This window comes from Carcharodon carcharias, chromosome 10 (genome assembly GCF_017639515.1).
Source record: "Carcharodon carcharias isolate sCarCar2 chromosome 10, sCarCar2.pri, whole genome shotgun sequence".
NCBI lineage: Eukaryota > Metazoa > Chordata > Chondrichthyes > Lamniformes > Lamnidae > Carcharodon > Carcharodon carcharias.
Genome location: NC_054476.1, coordinates 41,526,161 through 41,547,767, shown reverse-complemented (window position 1 = coordinate 41,547,767; position 21,607 = coordinate 41,526,161). Strand labels below are relative to the sequence as shown.

Below are 21,607 nucleotides of genomic sequence, written 5' to 3'. Positions count from 1 at the left end.
GACAGAAGGGGAATCCCTCCACCCCCCCCACACAGGAAGCGCATAGCGTTTCCTGTCAGGAAGGCCCCTGGGCGGGCCTTAATTGGCCCGCCCACTCAAAATGGCAGCCAGCTCCGTTTCAGCGGCAGAGTTCGGCTGCCCACCCGCCTCCGAGCCAGTGGGGCCCACCCGCCATCCAAGAGCAAAATTCTGCCCTTGTTGTTGTTAAGGTGCATGTATAATCATGTGAAGCTTTCACAGTACTGTAAACTTGTACCAGGAGGGAGATAGCACTGGTGCTTGATATACAACATGAATACAAAATTATGGTAGGGTTTTCCACCTTGGTGCACAGTGAGGTATTAGATTATATGGCACCTCAGCCATGTCCTCTGAATGGTGCAGTGGGTATTCAGTTATGACTAGCTCCAGACAGACACCGAAGCTACTGGCTTGAGATCTGGGATGAGATTTTAACTCATTCAAAACCCATCCACTTGAGTTGAAATTGGTCCCTTATTATCCAGCAATCTATAGGGGGCCATCTTTCTCTGTTGCATTTGTTCCTATAAAATTGACCTTTTGCTGAATAAAGGAGACATGTCGAAGCTTTTCGTCTTGTGCTCATTAGGACACCTCACAAGAATATCAATATAAAGGGGAAAACAACAACTGGTTGGCAAGTGGACTCTGACTGGTAGAGGCATTGCCATGGAGAATACACTAATTCATGGTGACTGACAGTTAATTGCCAAGCATTGTTTGAAATTTAAACCAGGCAGCTTGATCCTGGTCGGTCAAGGCATTGCCCTGAGGAATGAGTCAATGAATGGCTGTCATTTATTTTGTTTAGCTGAAACAGGCATAATGTGTACACATGTCCTTTCTGTCTGCAAAGAACAGAGTCCTGTGTATTAATATATGTAGCTTCCAGTACACACAAAATAGAGCTCTATTCGACTGGAGCTGCTAGATGAAGACTCCACCTTCTTCAATTTTAACAGCCTGTCCACTTGGGTATTTGTGCAGTGAATCTTTGATATCAATTGAATAATTGTGCACTTCAATAGGCAAGTCGTGGAACATCATCTGAACATTGCGGCTTAACAAATGGCAAATACCATGTGGAAAATCGTCTCAATGCCACCAATTCTGCCAAAGTTCATAGCTATGCTTAGCATTCAGAGCATTTACATTTTGTTCCACTAACACTTAAATATGAGACTTGTCATTGATTACCACAGATAACTGTCCACAGCTTTCAAAAACTAAATGCCAATAATTCACTGTTTGTCTGGAAACTGGCTATGTTCACCTTCATTGGTTCACTTAAGAGTGTGTTATTTGGAATGACATTGCTTGCCAGGTGCACAAGTTATGATATGCAATTTTTTGAACCCAATGCTTGATAGCATTGAAATCAGTTACAAAGATTTACAAACTCCCTCATCAGAAAGAAAACTGGCTCATTGGAATGTGATTAATGCCAAGCTGCCAGCTGAGAAAAGTGAATCAGCCTTCAAACTTGGCCAGGTGCACCATATTCAATTGGTCTGTATATGGAAGAAAAGGAGGAGGCTATTTTAAGATTGGACCAACAAAATGCATCACACTAAAAATCCAAATAATTTGATAGGAGATGTGTAGATAAGTGTAGAGAGCTAGACCAGGGAGATGCATAATTATTCAGCAATGGTACAAGGAAATTATTCTGATAAAATAGAGCCTTTTGTGTCTGGAAGTGCTTTATAAAGACATGTCTCTAATTTATTTTACCTGCAAAGTCCTCCCACTAACATTTAGAGACGTGCCAAAATTGAAATAGAGATTCCACAGACAAGTTCAGCAACAGCCTGACAGTCATTCTTATGGAATGATACTTTTCAATTATCATTCCAGATTCCATCATCATCACCAGGTATGAACCTCAGCTCATAAATCAGCCATGTTGAACAACACTTGGGAGAAACACTGAGGGTAGCAAGGATACTAGGTGGGAGACTTTAAAGTCCATCACCAAGACCACTTTGGTAGCACCATTATTGAACAAACTGGCTAAGTCCTGAAAGACATAACTGCCAGATTACCCCTACACCAAGTGAGAGAACCATAATGAGGGGGAAAAAAACAATTCTTGGCCTTGTCCTCACAAATTGGTTTCTCACAGATGTATCTGTCCATGACAGTATTGATAGATGTGACCACTGCACAGTCCTTCTGGAGACCAAGTCCCATCTCCACACATCATGATAACGGGTATCCTAAGTGGTAAGTGGGATAGATTTAGAACAGATGTGGCAGCTCAAAGCTGGGCATCCATGACGTTATCAGCAGCAGAATTGCAGTCTGCCACAATCTGTAACCTCATGGCTCGGCATATTACTCACTATTATTATTAAATCAACAAATCAAACCTGATTCGATGATGAGTGTAGAGCAGCTTGCCAAGAGCAGCACTAAGCACACCAAAAATGAGGTGCTATCTTGTTAATACTACAATGCAGGCCTGCATTCATGCTAAACAGTAGAAGCCAAATGCTACTGAAAGAGGCAAATGATCCACAACCAATGGACCTGATAATACCTCTGCTGTCATGCCACACTCAGTTATGAATGGTGGTGGATAATTAAACATCTAACGGGAGGAAGAGGTGCCACAAACAGCCCCATCCTCAAATGATTGTGGAGCCAAGCAATTTACTCTATGTGGTATCAAGAAGCGGTTGAGCATATTGGAACAGAGACTATAGATCCTGAAACAGCACTGAAGGCTTATGTTCTAGAACTAGTTGCACCCCTAGTCAAGCTGCTCCAATACAGCTGTGTGACATTTACTCACCAATAATCTGCTAATGCTCAGTTTGAGTTCTGCCATGACTATCCAGCTCCAGACTTTAATGTAGCCTTGGTCCAAACATGGACAAAAGAGCGGAATTCCAGAGGTGAGCCAAGCGCGACTACCCTTGACATCAAGGCAGCATTAAAAAGTGAAGTCAAGTGAAATCAGGTGGAAAGCTCTCTACTAGCTGGAGTCATATCTAGTTAGATGAAGCTATGCCAAGCAGCGTGTTTATTTTTCCCAAAGGTTACTGATAATGTGAGCACTATGAAAAGACTCATATTATGAGAAAGGTAAAATTCCAAAGACATAGCGCAACAATGGAATTTGCATTAAAAAGGGAGAAATGTGTGTAAAGGAGATGAGATTGTGTGTCAGAGGAGAAGGCATTCTAAGATCTAACACAAGTGTGAAAAGCCTCCAGCCTCTGTGCATCAAGTTGTTGTCTATAGGAACTGAAGCTGAGAAAACTCACTTTGAATTCCACTGCCCAGGGTATTGTGTTGCTTTGCCTGGGTCTGTTTAAATCTATTTGTTTTTATTGTTGCCTTAATGGAGGTGTAACTGGAAGCCAGATTAATTAGGGGTTTTAGGAGTTATTATTATAGTAATTTGTAGACCTATGTATACGCTTGAAATCTTTTCTTTTGTTAATAAATGTTTAAGTTAGTTTTCTAAAAACCTCTGAATTTGTTATGGTCTTATTACTTCTGAATTCAGGGCACGCATCTTGAAATTAAATACAAATTGCAAGACAGTTGTGACCATGTGATCAAGTTGATTTGATCTGCCTGGCACACATCATCTGCAACGTCATAACATAAGGTCAAGAGCGGGGATGTTCACTGATGATTGCAGAATGTTCAACTATATTTGCAACTGCTTAGATAATGAAGAAATATCAGAGCCTGCATGCAGCAAGATTGAGACAACATTCATAAATGGCAAGTAACATTCATGTTGCAAGTGCCAATGACCAGCTTCCCTTGGCATTCAATGGCATTACTAGCATCTAATCACCCACCAACAATATCCGGGGGATTACTATTAATGAGAAACTTATCTGGACCAGCACTATAGCTACAAGAGCAGGTCAGAAACTGAATACCTTACCTCTTGTCTCCCAAAGCCTTTCCACTATTTACAATGCACAAGTCAGGAGTGTGATGGAATACTCTTCACTTGCCTGGATGAGTGCAGCTTCAAAAACACTCAAGCAGCTCAACATCACCCTGGCAAAAGCAACCCGCTTGATTGGTACCCCATCCATCAAGTTAAACTTTCAATCTCTCCACTACTAGTGCACCATAGCCACAGAGTGCACCAAGATGCACAGCAGTAACTCAGCAAGGTTTCTTCAGCAGCACCTTCAAAACCCAGGATCTATACAACTTAGAAGATCAAAGGCAGCAGGTGCATGGGAACACCACGTCTGGCAAGCTCCCTTCCAAGTCACACACCATCCTGACTTTGAAATATATTGCCATTCCCTCATTGTCATTGGGTCAAAATCCAGGAACACTCTACTTAACAACATCTTACCACTACCTTCTGAAAGAAAATTAGGGGTGGGCAATAAATGCTGACATCCCTGCACCTTCCCCATCCATAAACAAATATTAAAAATCCTTGTTCAACTTTAAAATGCGGTATTCTGGGGAACTTGTATAGTGAAAATAATGAAAGATTCAGGCAAGCAAGAAACAACTTTCTAGTTCACTTTGATTAAAGTCACATTACTCAGAAAATTAAGCAGAACCTATGAAGCTCAAATACTCTTTTTGAGGATACAAACGGTAAAGCATGCATGTAAACTAATGAGTTTTTAAATGAGAGCAGTAAATACACCTCTCCCCCTGTAAAACTGTCCAATTATACACACAAAATACATAAAAGTTTTAAATCAGGAAAATAGTTTGTAAACTAAACTTCAGACTATGGATATGGAATATACTCAAGGCATGAAAAGCTAAAAAATGAAGCTACATTTATACATAATTTAGGTGGACGCCATTAATTTCATTTCGCGGATGTGAAGCAAATAGTTCAACCACTCCTTGTTACTGAATTGAAAATGCACAAGTACCAAATGTGACATAAATTAGGGAAAGAGTGAAAAAAAGGAAAGCAAAGAAATTTTATCACTTTTTTCCAAAGCCACACAGACTTTCAATATTTCTGACTGTGTGATAGACTGTTCATAGATCTTATTTAGTTTTTTGATGAATGAAGTCACAAAATGATCCTTTCAATTCTAAGAATATTATATTAAAATGAAAGGCTTGCATGTGAATGCAAGATATTTTGTGTGTATGCGTGCACATGATTGCGTGCATGCATGCATGCATGTGTGCATGAGTATGCGTGCGTGCATACAAGTACTAACAATTGAACAGCTTTTATCTAGAACCAGGCCTCAATGTGATGGGATTAATCATCAATACATAAAAATACATCAAAACAGATTAGTCAAAATGATAAGAAAATCCATCACAGATTAATGTCTTAATTATCAGATTTATTTGCTTTTCATATAATAGCAAACTACATTTGATGTGAGAGTCTATATAGTTAAATAACAAATAAGTGCCATCTACATTTCACAACTATGTTGCATCATTTTCTATTAGCTACCATAAAATCCAGATTACAAGTTACACCCATGTACAAATTGCATCCTATTTTTACAGTGTTTGTTTTGGTTAAAAATTGCATATTGATTTATTTTTTAAAAAACTTGCACTGGTATACAGATCACACCTTACTACTTAGACATAATAACTTGGTAATGAAGATGCAACTTCTACATGGAATTTTACAGTATACAGTTTTGCTCTGGGTATCCTGGCAGTTATTTTTATACGTGATAAAAACTCAGTTTAGCACAAATGCTGGTAAACCAGAAAATGTATATATAAAACCATTTGTTAAAAGTGCAGGCAATTAATTTACTATATTAAGGACACTTCTGCAAAACACATTCTAGCTAATGAAATTATTTGTTTCACAATTCAATTCCAAGTTGTTTTACGTATGTGTTAATTTTTGTTTGCCCCAGGTCTTGACCTCTCCAGAGGTTAGATTCTACTGGGGGTTACTTCCAGAGATAGACAGTGATTTTGCACCAAGTATCAACACCTGCTGAATTCTGTATATTAAAAACAGGCAGTATCCAAATGTATGCAAATTGTCACTGATGACTGAAGGCTGCTATTTCGAAATGTAATTGAAAATTATGAATTCAGACTCTTTTTAAATTTAAAATGGCCTAAGGTAATGGGACAACAGTATCTAGTAATTTACTTAATGTGCTATGCTAAACCAGTACCATTTTGCCAGTGATCAAGTGGACACTTGATATCAACATAGCCATTCATTACAGATCTCCTTAGCTATTGAACATGTTAGAAATATTCAGCAATATAGTAAACTGGTAACAGAAATCACTGCCATTTATCTGTTTGGCTTAAGGATGAGTTAAAGTGACTTAATTTTTGCAATATTAGACCCAAAATGGAACAGTTACAGAGAGTAAGGACCTGAAATGGGTTCTAAGTACTACATGACTATTCTAGAACCACAAAGCATAGCGATGCAGAAACACAGTGAGGCCTGGTAATACACAAAAGACAAATCATCCTGTTAGATGTTACTGACAAGTAAGTAAAGGTCTTAATGGTGAAAGCATGAGAAATGGGTGATTGCCAACAGTTGGGTAACTTGTGCATTGATTCAGATATAGAGGTTTCGCAAGGAAAAATCAAAAGGTACAGCGTACAATACAATTGGTAATGCTACTGCAGCCTCTAATGCTGCACTCTAGGTTAACTGCCAACAAGTGGTTTAATTGCACATGGTTAGTGATGGAGAGGGATCACCATTCACTTACAAGATTTCTTTCCTAAGGAAGCAACACATTGCTGCTTAAGAGTTGCTGCTTAATGCCCTTTAGCAATCAGTACAGGAACATTGAGCCTTATCAGCATCTATAGTTGAAACTTTAGATTCAATGGCAAGGAGCCTGACTATCAATTCTTACAAGTCTATTTGTTTAATCCACATTCACTGGCAACTGGAATCATTTAAAGTACTTTATTAATTCTATGAAGAATTAAATAAAGCATTTTAGTTGAAATTTTCTGGATAATAGTACAGCACCAATATATATTTCCAAATTAAATTTAAATAGAACTTTTTCAAGTACAAAATGGCATATTTGGCATCTTCAAATTCTAGAAAGAGTTTTCAAAAATAATTACATTTTTTTAGTTTAAATAAAGAGTTTCTAGTCATTAAAACTGCTTCAGAAGGTTCTGAAAGGCTCAAGCTGCTCCATGCATGAAATGGTTAACTATGTGGGTTATAGTGAAAGCACTTTCTATTAACATAACATCTTCTCCCCCATGGACCATTATTCCAAATCCAAAACCATCTAATAAACACTCAAACTCTACTCAAACTGCACAGTCCTCATACCAACTTACCTGCAATTACACCAAATAATCTTCCCACATTTGCTCGCTGATAAAAATGAGCAGCTACTCATTTTATTAATTATGCTATAATTGCTAATACTTTGCATAATCCTTTCAGATTATATTTAGCAGAATATTCATTTCATCAGTCCCATTATTTAGGTGGATCCTTCTTATGGAAGAAATACATATCCTATTTACCTCAGCTATCTCATTTCTTATTTGCTACTATACTTTTTGGAGAAACTAACGTACTGAGCCAACATCAGCAGAGAATGGTCTGGAAGAGGTCCGGGATGAAGTAGAGTGCCGTTCTCCAAGACTCAGTGTTCTCTTGCGCTCACGGACCAAAGCCTTCTGATGCTTCTTCATACGTTCTAATTGCTCCTCCGCACTCATTCTACCTCTTTGGTGTTCTCCATAGAGACGCTCCAAGGCACTCTTTGGTCTTTCCTGTACCACCACCACCGACAACAACATAGGGAAAGGTGGATGAGATGTTATTTTATAGGTCTTTTAGACAAACCAAAACTTTTAGCATTTACACATTTTGCATAATGTTACTCTAAACATGGGAATTTTTAAAAAAATAGATTAAGCATTTTAATCAACCCACTTAGGTAAATATTAAGTATTCTTTTCCCATAAAATTTATTCTCTAATCACTTTCAATTTTAGATGGGGGGAGGGGGCTGGTAGAAGGCCATTAGTTATAGTTCTGGAACAACTGCTATCAGGGAAAGGCAAGAGATACTGGATGGAACCATATTGAATCCAGACATTTAATACTTTAGTAGTGCTTTCATAATCAGAAGGACTACTGATCACAAAAATCAGCAGCCCATGCAGAAAATTTCTTGCCAAACTGCACATGAAGCACTTAAGCATCCAAGTTCCTATTAATCAAAGATTGAGAGTTGCAGGCGTGGAAAAAGGCAAAAAAAATTGTTTAAAATGAGTTGAGATGGTGAATCTTTTCTCTAGAATTTTAGTCATCTCCTTTATACCGCTACAACTGGAGATTGATGTACTAAGTATACCATCTGAGGAGAAGTAGCTCCCGAAAGAAGATTCTGAGGCTCAAAAAATACGTTAAGGGAAGAGTATATCCGAAAAAAATGCATTATATTGTTTCAATAAATATACATAGCAATTTGAAGTCATTGATCTTTTACATCATAACATGATTGGTTAATTAATGAAAATGGGAAAGGGCAATCAATCCCTAGAAACCTTTCAAAGAATCAGACTCAAACTGCATAGGAATAGAGTACAGCTGTATTCCCTAAATTCTTTTGAGTGAGCTCAGCTGCACTGTGCTGGTTACGTTGGCTATAGTCTTTCCAGATTCTTTCTTCCTTAGGCACTAAAGTGGAACAACATAATACAGACTGCAGTGGGAACAGAAATGTAGCTATTTGATTCTATTTAAGGGGGAGATCTTCAACTTGGAATAAGTTCTGCAGTGCATTGGTACTAGCTAGTGAAACTAGGGAGGGCTCAGATCATGTTGCTTTAATATCTCAGTACACAGAACTGTTCTGAGAACTGTTTTCAATGTTATCAGTGGATATATTTAATGCATTAGTTCCACTGCATTACAGGAAAAAATGTACCTCAACCAATATTCTATACTGTGGGGCAACAAATTTCTTGAGCAATGCTCTTAATACAACATCTGAAATTACTAACATCACCTCCGATTTCTGTGTACTTAACAGTATCTTACTCTAGTGTTAAATAACTTAAAATGCTTTCTCTCAAGTTTGGAAGAAGAAAATCTATAATTGTACTGTTAAAAACGTCAAACCAACACTACATGAAAACTTAATATGCCCTCCATCACAACTTAAGAGAAAATTAACTTAGCGATTAAAAGAGAATTGTAGTGCAAGCCAAAAAGAAACATAGATGAAAAACAATTTTACCTTAGAGCTTTCAGTATTTTTCCGCCTAAGTGTGACATAAGACGGTATGGTCAGTGACTGCTGTAGTCCTGAATTAGATGATGACAACCCTGAGAACATTAAAATGGAAGTTACATGTTTTGAAAAGGGCTTTTCCTTATGCTGAGTAAAAAGGAAGTAGTTTTACAAAGGTCCTACCAACATGTTGCAGTTTTGGCTTTAGTGCAGATTTCATTGTTCTGAATTACACAGATCTAGAAATACTTAGGTTCAATTGCCAGTCTCAGCTGAGTTAGCCGATCTCAACTAGGCTACTGGTAACACACTATAATCAGCATCTCTCAAGTTAGGCCTGTTGAAAATTGGCCAGGGTTACCAGTCCTGATACGGCAACACCTACTAGATGCCCGAGGTGCATGGACATCGAGTGAGGACAAGATTAGGCTCAGTTGTTATGTCCTCACAGTCAGGTATCCTGCTAGCACTCAGTGCCTTCAATCTCAAAGCTCCTATGTGAATAATCACCACTTAGGCAAGGGAGCTCTGGGCAATTTCTACCTGTGGAATCAAATGTTAATGAGTCAGTTCAGAGCTTCAAGAGATGAGAGGTATAGAAATTGGATAAGCAATCTGAAGCAAGAAAAATTATTTTGCTAAAGTTTCTGGGTCTATTTCCACAATTCCAGGTGAAGAAATTTGCAGTTGGGCCATCAGAATGCCCAGTCTGCACAGGCTTCAGGATGACATACTTGAGCTGAAACAGTTTTCACTGTTTATAGATAAGAAATCCATATATCTAAATTGCAATCCATTATATGTTAAAATTCTTGCATACTGAATTCATTTTAATAAGAATCCTGGCTACCTTGTTTCACATTTTAGGTTTCACATTTCAGACATCACCTTTTGACACAGCATAAGCAGTGTATCAGAGATCTGCTCGTGACTCCTGCTGAAATATTTTCTAGTGAAATTCTTTTCATGTGTCTTCTAGGACCAGCCAGGCTTTGTCGTGGTAACATATTGATAACCTACTTCTGCCAATGTCACTTTGAGAAACCAGGTGCTAGGAACTACAATTGTGACATATCTTCCCAGTTTTCCTCTTGTGAAGTTCCTGGTCTCTGCTGTGAGCCTCACTGTAACACGAATGCAGATACACATCTGCACCCCATTATTGGTTGGCTCTGTACCCCCATTACCACAACTTTTAACATCTTCTGACACAGCGCTTTCCCCAATACCTCAATTTCTTATGGCAGTAATTAGCCAAGGAACAGAAAACAAGAAAGTCCCAGGTCTGATCTTCACTACATGTAGAGTTAGCTGTTCTCAGCCATTTAGATACAAACCGTTCATTTGTTAGTGTTTTCCTGCACCCACGTATATGCGTGCACGCACACATACACACAATGTGCGTTAGGCAGTGGAGGCCATATATTGAACCAAACCCGTGCAAGAAGCCAACGCCTCTAGGAGTGGAGAAACACTAGCAGTAAAAGAAAACAAAAAATGCTCCAACACTTTACTATCTGCCCTAACCTACCTTTACCTGGCAGTGTCTGCAAGCCACTGTCTAGGCCCAAGGCTCCAGCTGTGGTCCTGTTGAGCCCGCTTCCCAGTGATATGAGTTCGGGTTCACTCATATAAGTACGTAACTCTGACTGTAACAAAGGAATAAACATGACAATTCAGAAACCATTATTACAATTCTCCCAAAGCCACTTCCAGTACAAACTATTCGTAAGTGATATCTTAGTCACTTGACAGATGATGTCCAAATGATGGGCCCTTTTTTCATAATCTGCAATACCATTTGACCAATCTGTAAAATTGATTGGTAAGAACAGACCTTGAGCAGTCTGGTAACTAAACTGATCTTGTGTCAATGATCTAATTAGTGGAGAAATTTTGGATTTCAGCCTGGAAAAAGGCTCCCAAGAAGTCACTCTATATAGGAGATGGTTAAATGAATGGAAAAGATAAAAGCTGGAATGTTACTTTGAGTTGTGGGAGCAGTACAAGGGAACACCGAGCCAAAGTGATAAAAGGTAAATTTGGATGAATATCAGGAAATGACTTCCAAACAAGCAGTGAAGGTGAAAAAACCTGAGCCATTTAAGAAGCAGTTAGATGCTGGAATGGGAAGACTGTCGAGTCTTTCTGGATGCAGAAGAGCCAAATAAGATTTCACATTCATAATTGCCTTGTGATGTACAAAATTAGACTTTCTTTAGATAAATTTGATTTTGTACTGCACTATATTTTGAAAGTTCTGTCTTGTACAAGCACTTTGCAGTTGTAAAAAACAATTAATACAATGATTTGTTGTAAAGAAACTTCAATTAGTCTTCACTGTATGCAGTCATTTAATGCAAATGGCCATTTTTCTGCCATCAGTTATACTTCATTTGCTTACCTTGTAATCTCCATTCATGTATTGACCATACTCCCGGTCTCTCTTCCTTTCATCAGACTGGCGTTTCAGTCCCCGAACTGATGTGTGCCTGATGACTGTAGCATCTTTTGGAAGAGGTGGTACAGCTGGTGGCTGGTCATCAGGACTGTACATGTGAGGGAGCGGTGGTCGAGGAGGAGCTTGATCCTCCAGCTACATGAGATTTTTAATAGGATTAAAAAGAGACATCATTAAATAATATCAAATCTGTACAAGACATTGGTAACACCACAGTTGGAGCACAGATCATTGTACCAAGGGAGAATATTGTCTTTGAGAGGCACTGATATAGGCCAACCACATGATACCATGTCTCAGTAATCTAAGTCATGAGCAATAAAATTGATTTCGAGATAACTGGTTTTCAAAAACTAAGAAGAATGCAGCTAAAACTGATGGAGACAAATTAAAGAATTAGGGGACATAATTTAAGTATCAGGGTTAAATAGAGAATTCAAGCAGAACAACGATACACAAAGGGTAAAAGACATGGAATTGGACACCGTGAGAAGCAACTGAATCAGTTAGAACAAATTAGCTGAAAGAACAACTATATATATCCTTCAAGAAAGGAACACTTGGGAGAACTGATGAGAAGGTGAAATTGAGATCTAGTCGGGTTAAATGTCATTTCCCTTTCCCAAAATGTGAAAATATAAGAGACTAATCTATGTGGGTTTGAAACCTGACCAGAAAATCAACATGGGCAGGAGTCTTGGCATGGGTGTGAAATGCCAAACTTCCATCTGTTGAAAAATTTCCCCTTCTCATTTGAAGTGAAAATCTCAGTTATTTCATACCCAAAAGAAGTTTATAGTATATTTGGCAGATATATGGAGAGACTTACCACCTTTGGATGTTGTCTGAACTGAGGCAGGGGTTGAGGGTTGAAAAGTGGCAGACTAACAGGCTGTTGCTGAGGTTGAAGTTGTGTTTCCACAGGCCCTGGAGAAGGCAGCACCGGACTGACTGAGGGACTCAGCTGAGTAGTAGTTTCCCCCTCTTTCATTGTGAGTGTATTTATTACAGAAGGCACCACTGAGGAAGGCACTGAAGGAACAGTTTTTCTTTCTACACAAAACAAACAAATTATATTCTTAACCTCAATCAGGAATGCAGCCAAATTAATCCAAGGTTAGCTTTTGCTTTAATTTAGCAATGTTATTATTTAGGCCAGTTCCTGAAAATTTTAAACAAAACAACTTGCATTTTTGCAGCATGTTTAAGCCAGTAAAACGTCCAAAGGCACTTCACAGGAGCTTTATCAAACAAAATTTGATTAATTTTGGATTGTGTGGCCAAAGAACACATCTTATCACTTTGTTTGGAAATACACAAAGATAATTAGAGTGACCTATCCATTGCCTACCTATCCCTCCTGAACAATTCTCTTTCCATCTGGGTACGTAAGTAGTCTCTGTCGAGAACCTCAGTATGAGATCAAGTTCAAGAGTTGGTGGTGAGGCGGTGGGGGGGGGCATCAGTGGAGAACATAGGCACAAGTCAACTTGTACTTTTTAAATAAAGAGTGAAGAAATGAGTTGGTCAACTACGGTCAATGCCAGCTTGAATTAAGATGCACTGTCGCTACCTTCAATAGTTACCAGTGATAAATCTCTCACTTTAGATTCCATTTTGAAGGGGATAAAATTCAGGTTCTATGAAAACTGGTATTTGAATTTAACAATGCAAAACAAACAGTTAAGTAGATGGTTAAGAGTGGTCACCATCATTGGCTTGTATACCATGAATTGATGATTGATGTTTATCTTCCCCTTAATAGATTGCCATGGAATCAGGTGATATTCCCCAACTTTCAAGTGATCAAATAACTGACCAAATTATAAATCATTAAATTAGTATGTAGTACAACCTTCAAAAGGTTGCTCAAAATAATTCTTCAAACTAATTCCATACTCAAATTAATAATTGAATTAGCTCAGCTAAGATTTTTTCAAATAGCGGAATTGCTTCAATTTAGGTCATCAGATTTGAGCTGACACACACATAGCAGTTCTCCATTTAAAACATGCCTTGCCCCTTAACTGTCCTGCCCTATTTTGCCACAATCTTAAGTGGTGATTCTATAATGCTGCCAACCTTTATACTAAATGACAGGTTTCAACAATGCTAAAGGTCATGAAAAAAACAAAGAAAAACTTGCATTTATATAGCACTCTTCATGACCACTGGATGTCTCAAAGCGCTTTGCATCCAATGAAGTACTTTTTGAAGTGTAAGCACTATTACAATGTAGGAAACGCAATAGCCAATATGCATAACCTCTCACAAACAGCACTGTGATGATGTATTTTTGTGATGTTGATTGAGGGATAAATATTGGCCAGGACAACAGGGATAACTCCTCTGTTCTTCATTGAAATAGTGCCATGAGATCTTTTACATTCACTCGAGCAGGCAGATGGACCTTGTTCTAACATCTCATCAGAAAGACCACATCTCCAACAGCGCAGTGTTCCTTCAGTGCTGCACTGGAGTGTCAGCCTCAATTGTGTGTTTAACCACTGGAATGGGACTTGAACCCAGAACTGTATGATTCAGAGGCAAATCTACCACCAACTGAGTCATGGCTGACACTAATGCTTAAAATAGGTTAAAAATAGCTGGCTTTTTGAGTTGCACTCTGCAATGTTAACATATGTCATTCCATGTTATAACTGCCGTAACATTGAACCATCAAAACCCGAGTTACAAATGAGTCTACAGACATCCTGATGAAAAGCCAACTCTGTAACTAATCAGGAAAGCAGCTAATTTAATCCAAGGTTAGCTTTTGCTTTTATTTAGCAGTGTTATTATTTCAGCCACTTCCTGAAAATTTTGAACAAAACAACTTGCATTTATACAGCACGTTTAAGTTAGTAAAACGTCCAAAGGCACCAAGGATCACCAAGCCAAAGGACGTACACTTATGACTGAACATGCTCATTTCCTGGTTAGCTGGAATTTCTCTCTCTTTAAACTACAAAGTGGTGGGATTTCTGCTAAGACTAGTACACGAGTCTTTTTCCAGTAATGACAATGTAAAGGACAAATGGTGAGACACAGATAAGAGGAAAAAAGCTTTCAAATACTGAGGCGCAGAAATAAAAATTGAAAATGCAAGACAATCATTAGTAGGTCCACCACCAGTCTTAAAAAGATAAGTTAATGGTTTGAACGCAGCCCTTTTGTCAGCTCAAACATATTAAGGGAGGTGGGGAGCTCTTGGATGATGTCTAACTTACAGCAGTAAGGGATCTGGAATCACATGAGTGACATTTAATCAAAAGAAAAAAACTTGTATTTATAGAGACTTGCACAACCTTGGGACGTCCCAAAGCACATTACAGCCAATGAAGTATTTTTGAAGTGCAGCCATTGTTGTAATGTAGAAAACAGGATGGCTAATTTGTGCACAGTGTGCTAACAACTAGATAATCATTCTTCTGACATTGACTGAGGGATACGTGGTGGTCAGGAACTGGGAATAACTCCCCTTCTCTTTGAAGTAGTGTTACCTGAGAGACCAGATGAGATCTCAGTTTAAAGCCACATCTGAAATATGGCACCTCTGACAGTGAGGAACTCCTTCACTACTGTACTCAAGTGTCAGCCTAGATTTTTGTGATCAAGCCTCTGGTGTGAGATTGAACCTACAACCTTGTAGCACTTTTGCCTCTGAGTTACAAGTACTGAACCATAGCGAATCAGGAAAGGAGCTGGAATCACATGGGTGTTAATTTGCTGCCTGTTAAGGGAGCTTGAATCACATGGGTGATGTTCAACTGATAACAGCATGGGAACTGGGGCTTCTTAAAGCTGTGCAAAATTTTCCCCCCCCGCCCCACCAAGGGTCCCACATTTTACATCACTCATTGCCAAATCTTTACTGTGTAGATCAAAAAAAATTCCAAAACATATCAAATGTGTATCACATCTCTAAGAAATGTTTTGAAGTATTTCACACAAGATGTATTACTTTGAAATACATTGTTTGTTTCAATACAATTACATTACTATGTAGACAAGCAAGGCAATAATTTATGCATAACATATTCCAACAACTGTAACAAACATGATTGATTCATAATTTTATTTTAGAGGAATGTTGCCCAGAACTCATTGCTTTTCTTCAAATAACGCCATGGGATCTTCCTGGGATAAGTTTGCAGGTGAAAGCTGTTGCCACAGAATGGTAAAGAAAACCACAAACAAGTTTCTAAAATTTCACTCACCAGGATTTTGAATGGATTCAATAATCATCCTATAGTTGTTCTTATTCACACTGAGGCCTCCCAAAACATCCTCGATCCTCCACAGATCCTTTCTTATCTGTTCTTGATCCTGAATGCAGAAAAGTCAGTCATCAGCTTACAAATTCAAATTAGACAAAGCAACCTCAGGTTCGGGCACAGGGACCAGAGACTGAAAAAAACCCTTTGGTCTGGAATTCTAACAGTGCAAGACAACTATTTGTCACTTAAAGGAGCCATGGATAGTGAAAGTGGAACCAAACTGGCAACTTTGTTAACAAGTTGATAACCAACTGAGCACCAAGGGTAATATGTAGTTATGCCATACCAACTAAGCAAATCCCTGGTTTGGTCTCAAGGTGCTTCACTGGAGCATTATGAAACAGAATTTGATAGCAAATCACACAAGGAGATACTAGATAGCAGTTGTGCTAGTGAGCTGCCTAAGGGCAAGTCCAATGCTCATTTCTTCACGCATTGCGATCTTCCGCTTTCCTCTTCAGTTGCTCGCAGGAGCTTCCAATTTTCAATTGACTTACATTATCATTGTCCTTCTCCATCTTTGTCTACCTTCCTCTAATTATCTTTCAATCACCACCGCACCCCCCCCCCCCCACCCCCCACCCCGCTTTTAGCAAATTCTCTTGCCTTGGAATATGGCCAATCCAACCTTGTTGCTTTCTCTTGTGATTTTTCACTAAAAATCTTTCCTCCACCACCATCCCAAGAACTTCTTCATTGCTCTTCTGTTCTCTCCAACTGACCCACCCCATCCTTAAGAGCCACATTTCACACCTTCCTAGTCTTTGGATGTCCATGTTTCAGCCCCTTACAACATGAATTTCCAAATCACAGTCTTGATAATTCTTTTAAGAACTTATTCCTATGCTGAGCAATTCTTTACGTCTGGAGAATGCATTCTTTACTACGGCTATTCTACCTCTGATTTCTTTATAGCAGAAACCATCTCAGACAAGATGCTTCCCAGGGTAATTAAATTGTGATACCTGTTGACCATTAATCTTGACCTCTGCTTTCCCATCATTATTTCTTCCCATCTTCTTAACTTCAGCTTTATTTACATTAATTTCCGTTCTGTTAGATTTCATCACTTCATTTATTCTATCCATTAGTATCTGTGGGTCTTTTGCTGTGCGAGCCTGGACATCTGCAAATATCACTACCTTCACCATTTGACCCCCTACCTTGACACCTTTCTGTACTTCATCTAGTGCCTCTTTTATCAAGTCTTTCGCATAGATGTTAAAGAGCAGCGGTGATAGTAGACGACCTTCTCTCACCCCTCTCCCGATTATACTGGGTTCAGGTTCACCAAATACTGAATTGACTCTAGCAGTCTGTCGCACATAAAAAGCTACAATGATTGAAATTTTCTAGTCAACTCTGATCATCTCCAACACATTCAACAGCTTTTGCCGGTTCACCCAGTCAAGAACCTTTTCATAATACACAAACAGGTGTACACTTCTTGCTGATATTCTGTGTTCTTTCACTTAATGCTACAGCCTTTCTAATTCCACAATCTTTCCTAAAACCGAGCTCATCACAGCTAAAGTAATGGTTTGCTTTGGCTTCCAATCTATTTGCTAGGATCTTTACTATAAAGAATTAACCATAAATACAGAATTCATGTGTCTACTTAGGTGCAACTATGGACACAGGTTATATCTAGTTGCCATGAAAATTAAAATTCAGCTTAAGAGAATCAAGGGAAATTAAAAGCCAAGGTGGCATAGACAGAAGATGCAGAGCTCTGAGTGGGGTCAAGTTTCACGAAGCAGGAAAGAGAGAGAGAGAAAAGACGTTAACAACATAATAAAAGCATAATACTGCAGATGCTGGAAATCTGAAATAAAAACAGCAAATGCTGGAAAAACTCAGCAGGTCTGGTAGCATCTGTGGAGAGAGAAACAGAGTTAATGTTTCTAGTTGGTTATGGCTCTTCTTTGGAACTGAAGGGAGGTAGATATGTGGTGGGTTTTATACTGTTGAAAGGTAGGAGGGGGGGGTCGAACAAAGGGGAAGATCTGGGATAGGGTATAGGGCAGGACAGATTAAATAACAAATATATCATGAAACAAAAGGCAAAGGGAGCGGTAATGGTTGTAGTAAAAAGACAAAGCATTGCTCCATAGTAGGTGCTAATGGCAGAATAATTAACAGCTCTGCCCGAAAGCAAAAAAAAATGGCAAAAAAAAAAAATCAAAATGGAGGACAGGGTTCATGGTCTGAAGTTGTTGAACCCAATGTTGAGTTCAGAAAGCTGTGAAGTATTTAATCAGAAGATGAGATGCTGTTCAACAATCTTGCGTTGAGCTTTACTGGAACATTGCAACAGGCCAAGGACAGAAATGAGAGCTTGAGAGCAAGGTGGTAAATTAAAATGACAAACAACTGGAAGGTCAAAATCATGCTTGCAGACTGAGTGGAGGTGTTCCACAAAGTGGGCACCTGGTCTGTGTTTGATCTCCCCAATGTTGAGGAGACCATATTGTGAGCGGCTACTTCTTCCGATTATTCTGTATAAGTAAATTGCTGCTTCACCTGTAATGTTAACAATGGTTCACAAGGCAATAAATCGCTGCTTCACCTGTAATGTTAACAATGGTTCACAAGGCAATTGCTAAGGTCAATGGGACAGATTGAAAGTGCTAAAGATGACAATGGTATTGTATAAAAAGTGAAAAGGGTTCGAAAACCATGGGCCTGAGAAGAAATGCTGAAGAAAATGGATGAGAGAAGAAAGTGGAAGAACCAAAATAATAATCAAAATAAATAAATGTATAGAAAACTAAACAATGAGTTCAGGGAAAGACTGGCCAGATTAGAGAGAAATGGTGGAGAGAGCAGTGCAGAGAATTGGAAGGACTACAAAAAAAAGGAATAAACACACTGTATGAGAAAATAAAGAAATTGACTGTATAAAGGAGGTAGGCAAGAACAAAGATAAACTGCTGGTAGAGATAGTACGCTGTTTATAGAATCTGAGGAAGTAAAGAATAGATGGAAAGAGTACATCGAGGACCTCTATGACAAATATGGCAAGCCAACAGAACTAGAACAAGAGAAAGATGACAACATTTCCCAGGATGATTTAGGACCTGAGCTTCTGGAGTATGAATTATTTAGAACTATATAAGAACTGAAACCAGGAAAAGCAGAAAGATGCGATGGAATCCCTACAGAAATGATAGAAGGGCTTGGAGAGTTGTGTAAGAAGATGATGTACATTGAGGAAGAATGGCCGGAAGACACTTTCAGGAGCACAATGGTCCCATTGGAGAAGACGACAAATATCACAAAATCTGAAGAACATTGCATCATAACTTTGATTACTCATGCATCCAAGGTAGTGTTAAAAATACTAGGGCAAAAGACTAACAGCCTGGCCAAACAGGTCATGAGCATCTTAAAGGAAGAAAGAAAGGCATAGGGGCTTATGATGGGAATTCCAGAGCTTAGGACCTTAGCAGTTGCTGGTACAGCAGCCAGTGGAGGGTCAATTAAAACAAAGGATGTGCCAGAGGCCAGGACAGGAGGAGGGTTGTAGAAATGGAAGAGGTCACAGAAATAGGGAGGGGCTAAATCATGGAAATTTGTAAACAAGAACGAGAATTTTAAAATCGAGGCGTTGCTTGACCAAGGCCAATATGGGTTAGCAAGCACAGATGTAATGAGTGAACAGAATTTGGTGCATGCAGCAGAGTTTTGGATTAGGCTGGCCAGGAGTGCATTGGAATAATCAAATCTAGAGGTGAACAAAGGCAAGAATGAGGGTTTCAGTTGTCGGATTTTGTCCAGCAACAAGTCAACACCTTCAGCATGGTAAAGAAAAGGAGGAAGAGAAAATACTTTTCAAAAATACATATACTTTTAAAAACAATGTTGATGTGAGAATGTAGAACAAAGAAGCATCATCATTTGCTACACGGCTTTTAATTCTAGTTTATATTTTTTGATGAATTTTGTGCTTGTTGCAGTTTTACCCATTTTGTATTCCATGTGTTAACATCAAGCTCCTGAAGATCAGCTAAAGCAAAGGTCAAATTTCAGGATAAATCTGCTTCAGCTCTACTCTAACATGGTGCCTTAATTGCAACATCCAAACAGTATCTCCCATGACAGTAATGGCAATTTTTCTACTTCCCGACAGATTGCAGAAGGTCTCAGTTAGACTGCACTAGGTGCTCACATGCACAGCTTAACATTGTTGCTGAATTCTTTCCCTCATATATATTAGATGACTGACCACAATGAAAGCAGTTACACAAAAGAATCACTTCCTTTGGAAGCTCTTTTGCATTATAAACAGATTATTGGATCAAACTCTAAGCCTAGAAGTGCTCTTTGAAAACAACCTAAATCCACTGGACTATATTCTGGAGTCACTAAGGCTTGGGTGCAGGAACATAAAGGCACCAATTACTGGAACATTCAGCTCAAATCCACATAGCTCCTACAGGGGCTGACGCCATTTGCTTTTTGTTAATTTTCCAGTTCTCCAGTACATTTTTAGAACTGACTCTGTTAATTTTTGTTGACATTTTAAAATATATATTTCTGTAAGTTTTATTTTTCTTCATCCTAACAGGACCTAGGCATTGAAGATCCTATGGTTATCTTAAAGGCAGTTATCTTAAAAGTCACACCCACTGGTGCCCTCTAGCACTGATCACTCTTGTGCTTGCAAGGTCAGCAAGAGGACAGTGAACTTGAGTAGGGCTGGCAGGTGCCCACACTATTGTGGGCCATTCACCATTGCTAGCCCATCCAATATGGATGAAAATGTAGCATTTGCCCATCAGTCTGTATGGGGGAGGTGTTGCCCCCATGATCCCACAGTAAATTCCCTCTTGCCTTTATTCTACTCCTTGCTTCGCAACCACCACCAACCCCCCCACCACCCTCCCAAAAAATCATGTGCGGGGCCCTCTTAGCTCACCAAACCATGTGTGTGAGACCCACTAACAGAAAATCAATGGTTTTGCTCAATGGAAGGTATGTGAGCACTATACATAGAGCTTCGGATTGAGTAAGATTCTGCAGCTTTCGTGTCTGGACTGGAAAATATATTGGATTATCTCAAAAAACAAAAAACTGCGGATGCTGGAAATACAAAACAAAAACAGAATTACCTGGAAAAACTCAGTAGGTCTGGCAGCATCGGCGGAGAAGAAAAGAATTGACGTTTCGAGTCCTCGTGACCCTTCGACAGAACTAGGCGAATCCCAGGAAGGGGTGAAATATAAGCTGGTTTAAGGTGGTGGGGGGGGTTGGGGTTGGGTTGGGGGGAGAGAAGTGGAGAGGGGTGGTGTGGTTGTAGGCAAAAGCAGTGATAGAAGCAGATCATCAAAAGATGTCACAGACAGCAGAACAAAAGAACACATAGGTGTCGAAGTTGGTGATATTATCTAAACGAATGTGCTAATTTAGAATGGATGGTAGGGCACTCAAGGTATGGCTCTAGTGGGGGTGGGGGGAGCATAAAAGATTTTAAAATATTTTAAAATAATGGAAATAGGTGGGAAAAAGAAAAATCTATATAATTTATTGGAAAAAAAAAAGGAAGGGGGAAGAAACAGAAAGGGGGTGGGGTTGGAGGGGGAAGGTCAAGACCTAAAGTTGTTGAATTCAATATTCAGTCCGGAAGGCTGTAAAGTGCCTAGTCGGAA

General features: G+C 39.1%; 1 protein-coding gene across 9 annotated transcripts in view; it reads right to left on the bottom strand.

Annotated features, from left to right (window-relative positions):
• Positions 1-21,607, bottom strand: part of plekha7b (pleckstrin homology domain containing, family A member 7b) — a 518,153-nt gene that overhangs the window by 30,840 nt on the left and 465,706 nt on the right. For all 9 annotated transcript variants that reach the window (XM_041197491.1, XM_041197492.1, XM_041197494.1 and 6 more), the window contains 6 exons: positions 15,897-16,005; positions 12,506-12,729; positions 11,620-11,811; positions 10,747-10,864; positions 9,222-9,310; positions 7,549-7,746 (listed from right to left, as the gene is read on the bottom strand). In XM_041197491.1, the coding sequence (XP_041053425.1) occupies positions 7,549-7,746; positions 9,222-9,310; positions 10,747-10,864; positions 11,620-11,811; positions 12,506-12,729; positions 15,897-16,005 (930 nt within the window). The remainder of the gene's footprint in view (positions 1-7,548; positions 7,747-9,221; positions 9,311-10,746; positions 10,865-11,619; positions 11,812-12,505; positions 12,730-15,896; positions 16,006-21,607) is intronic.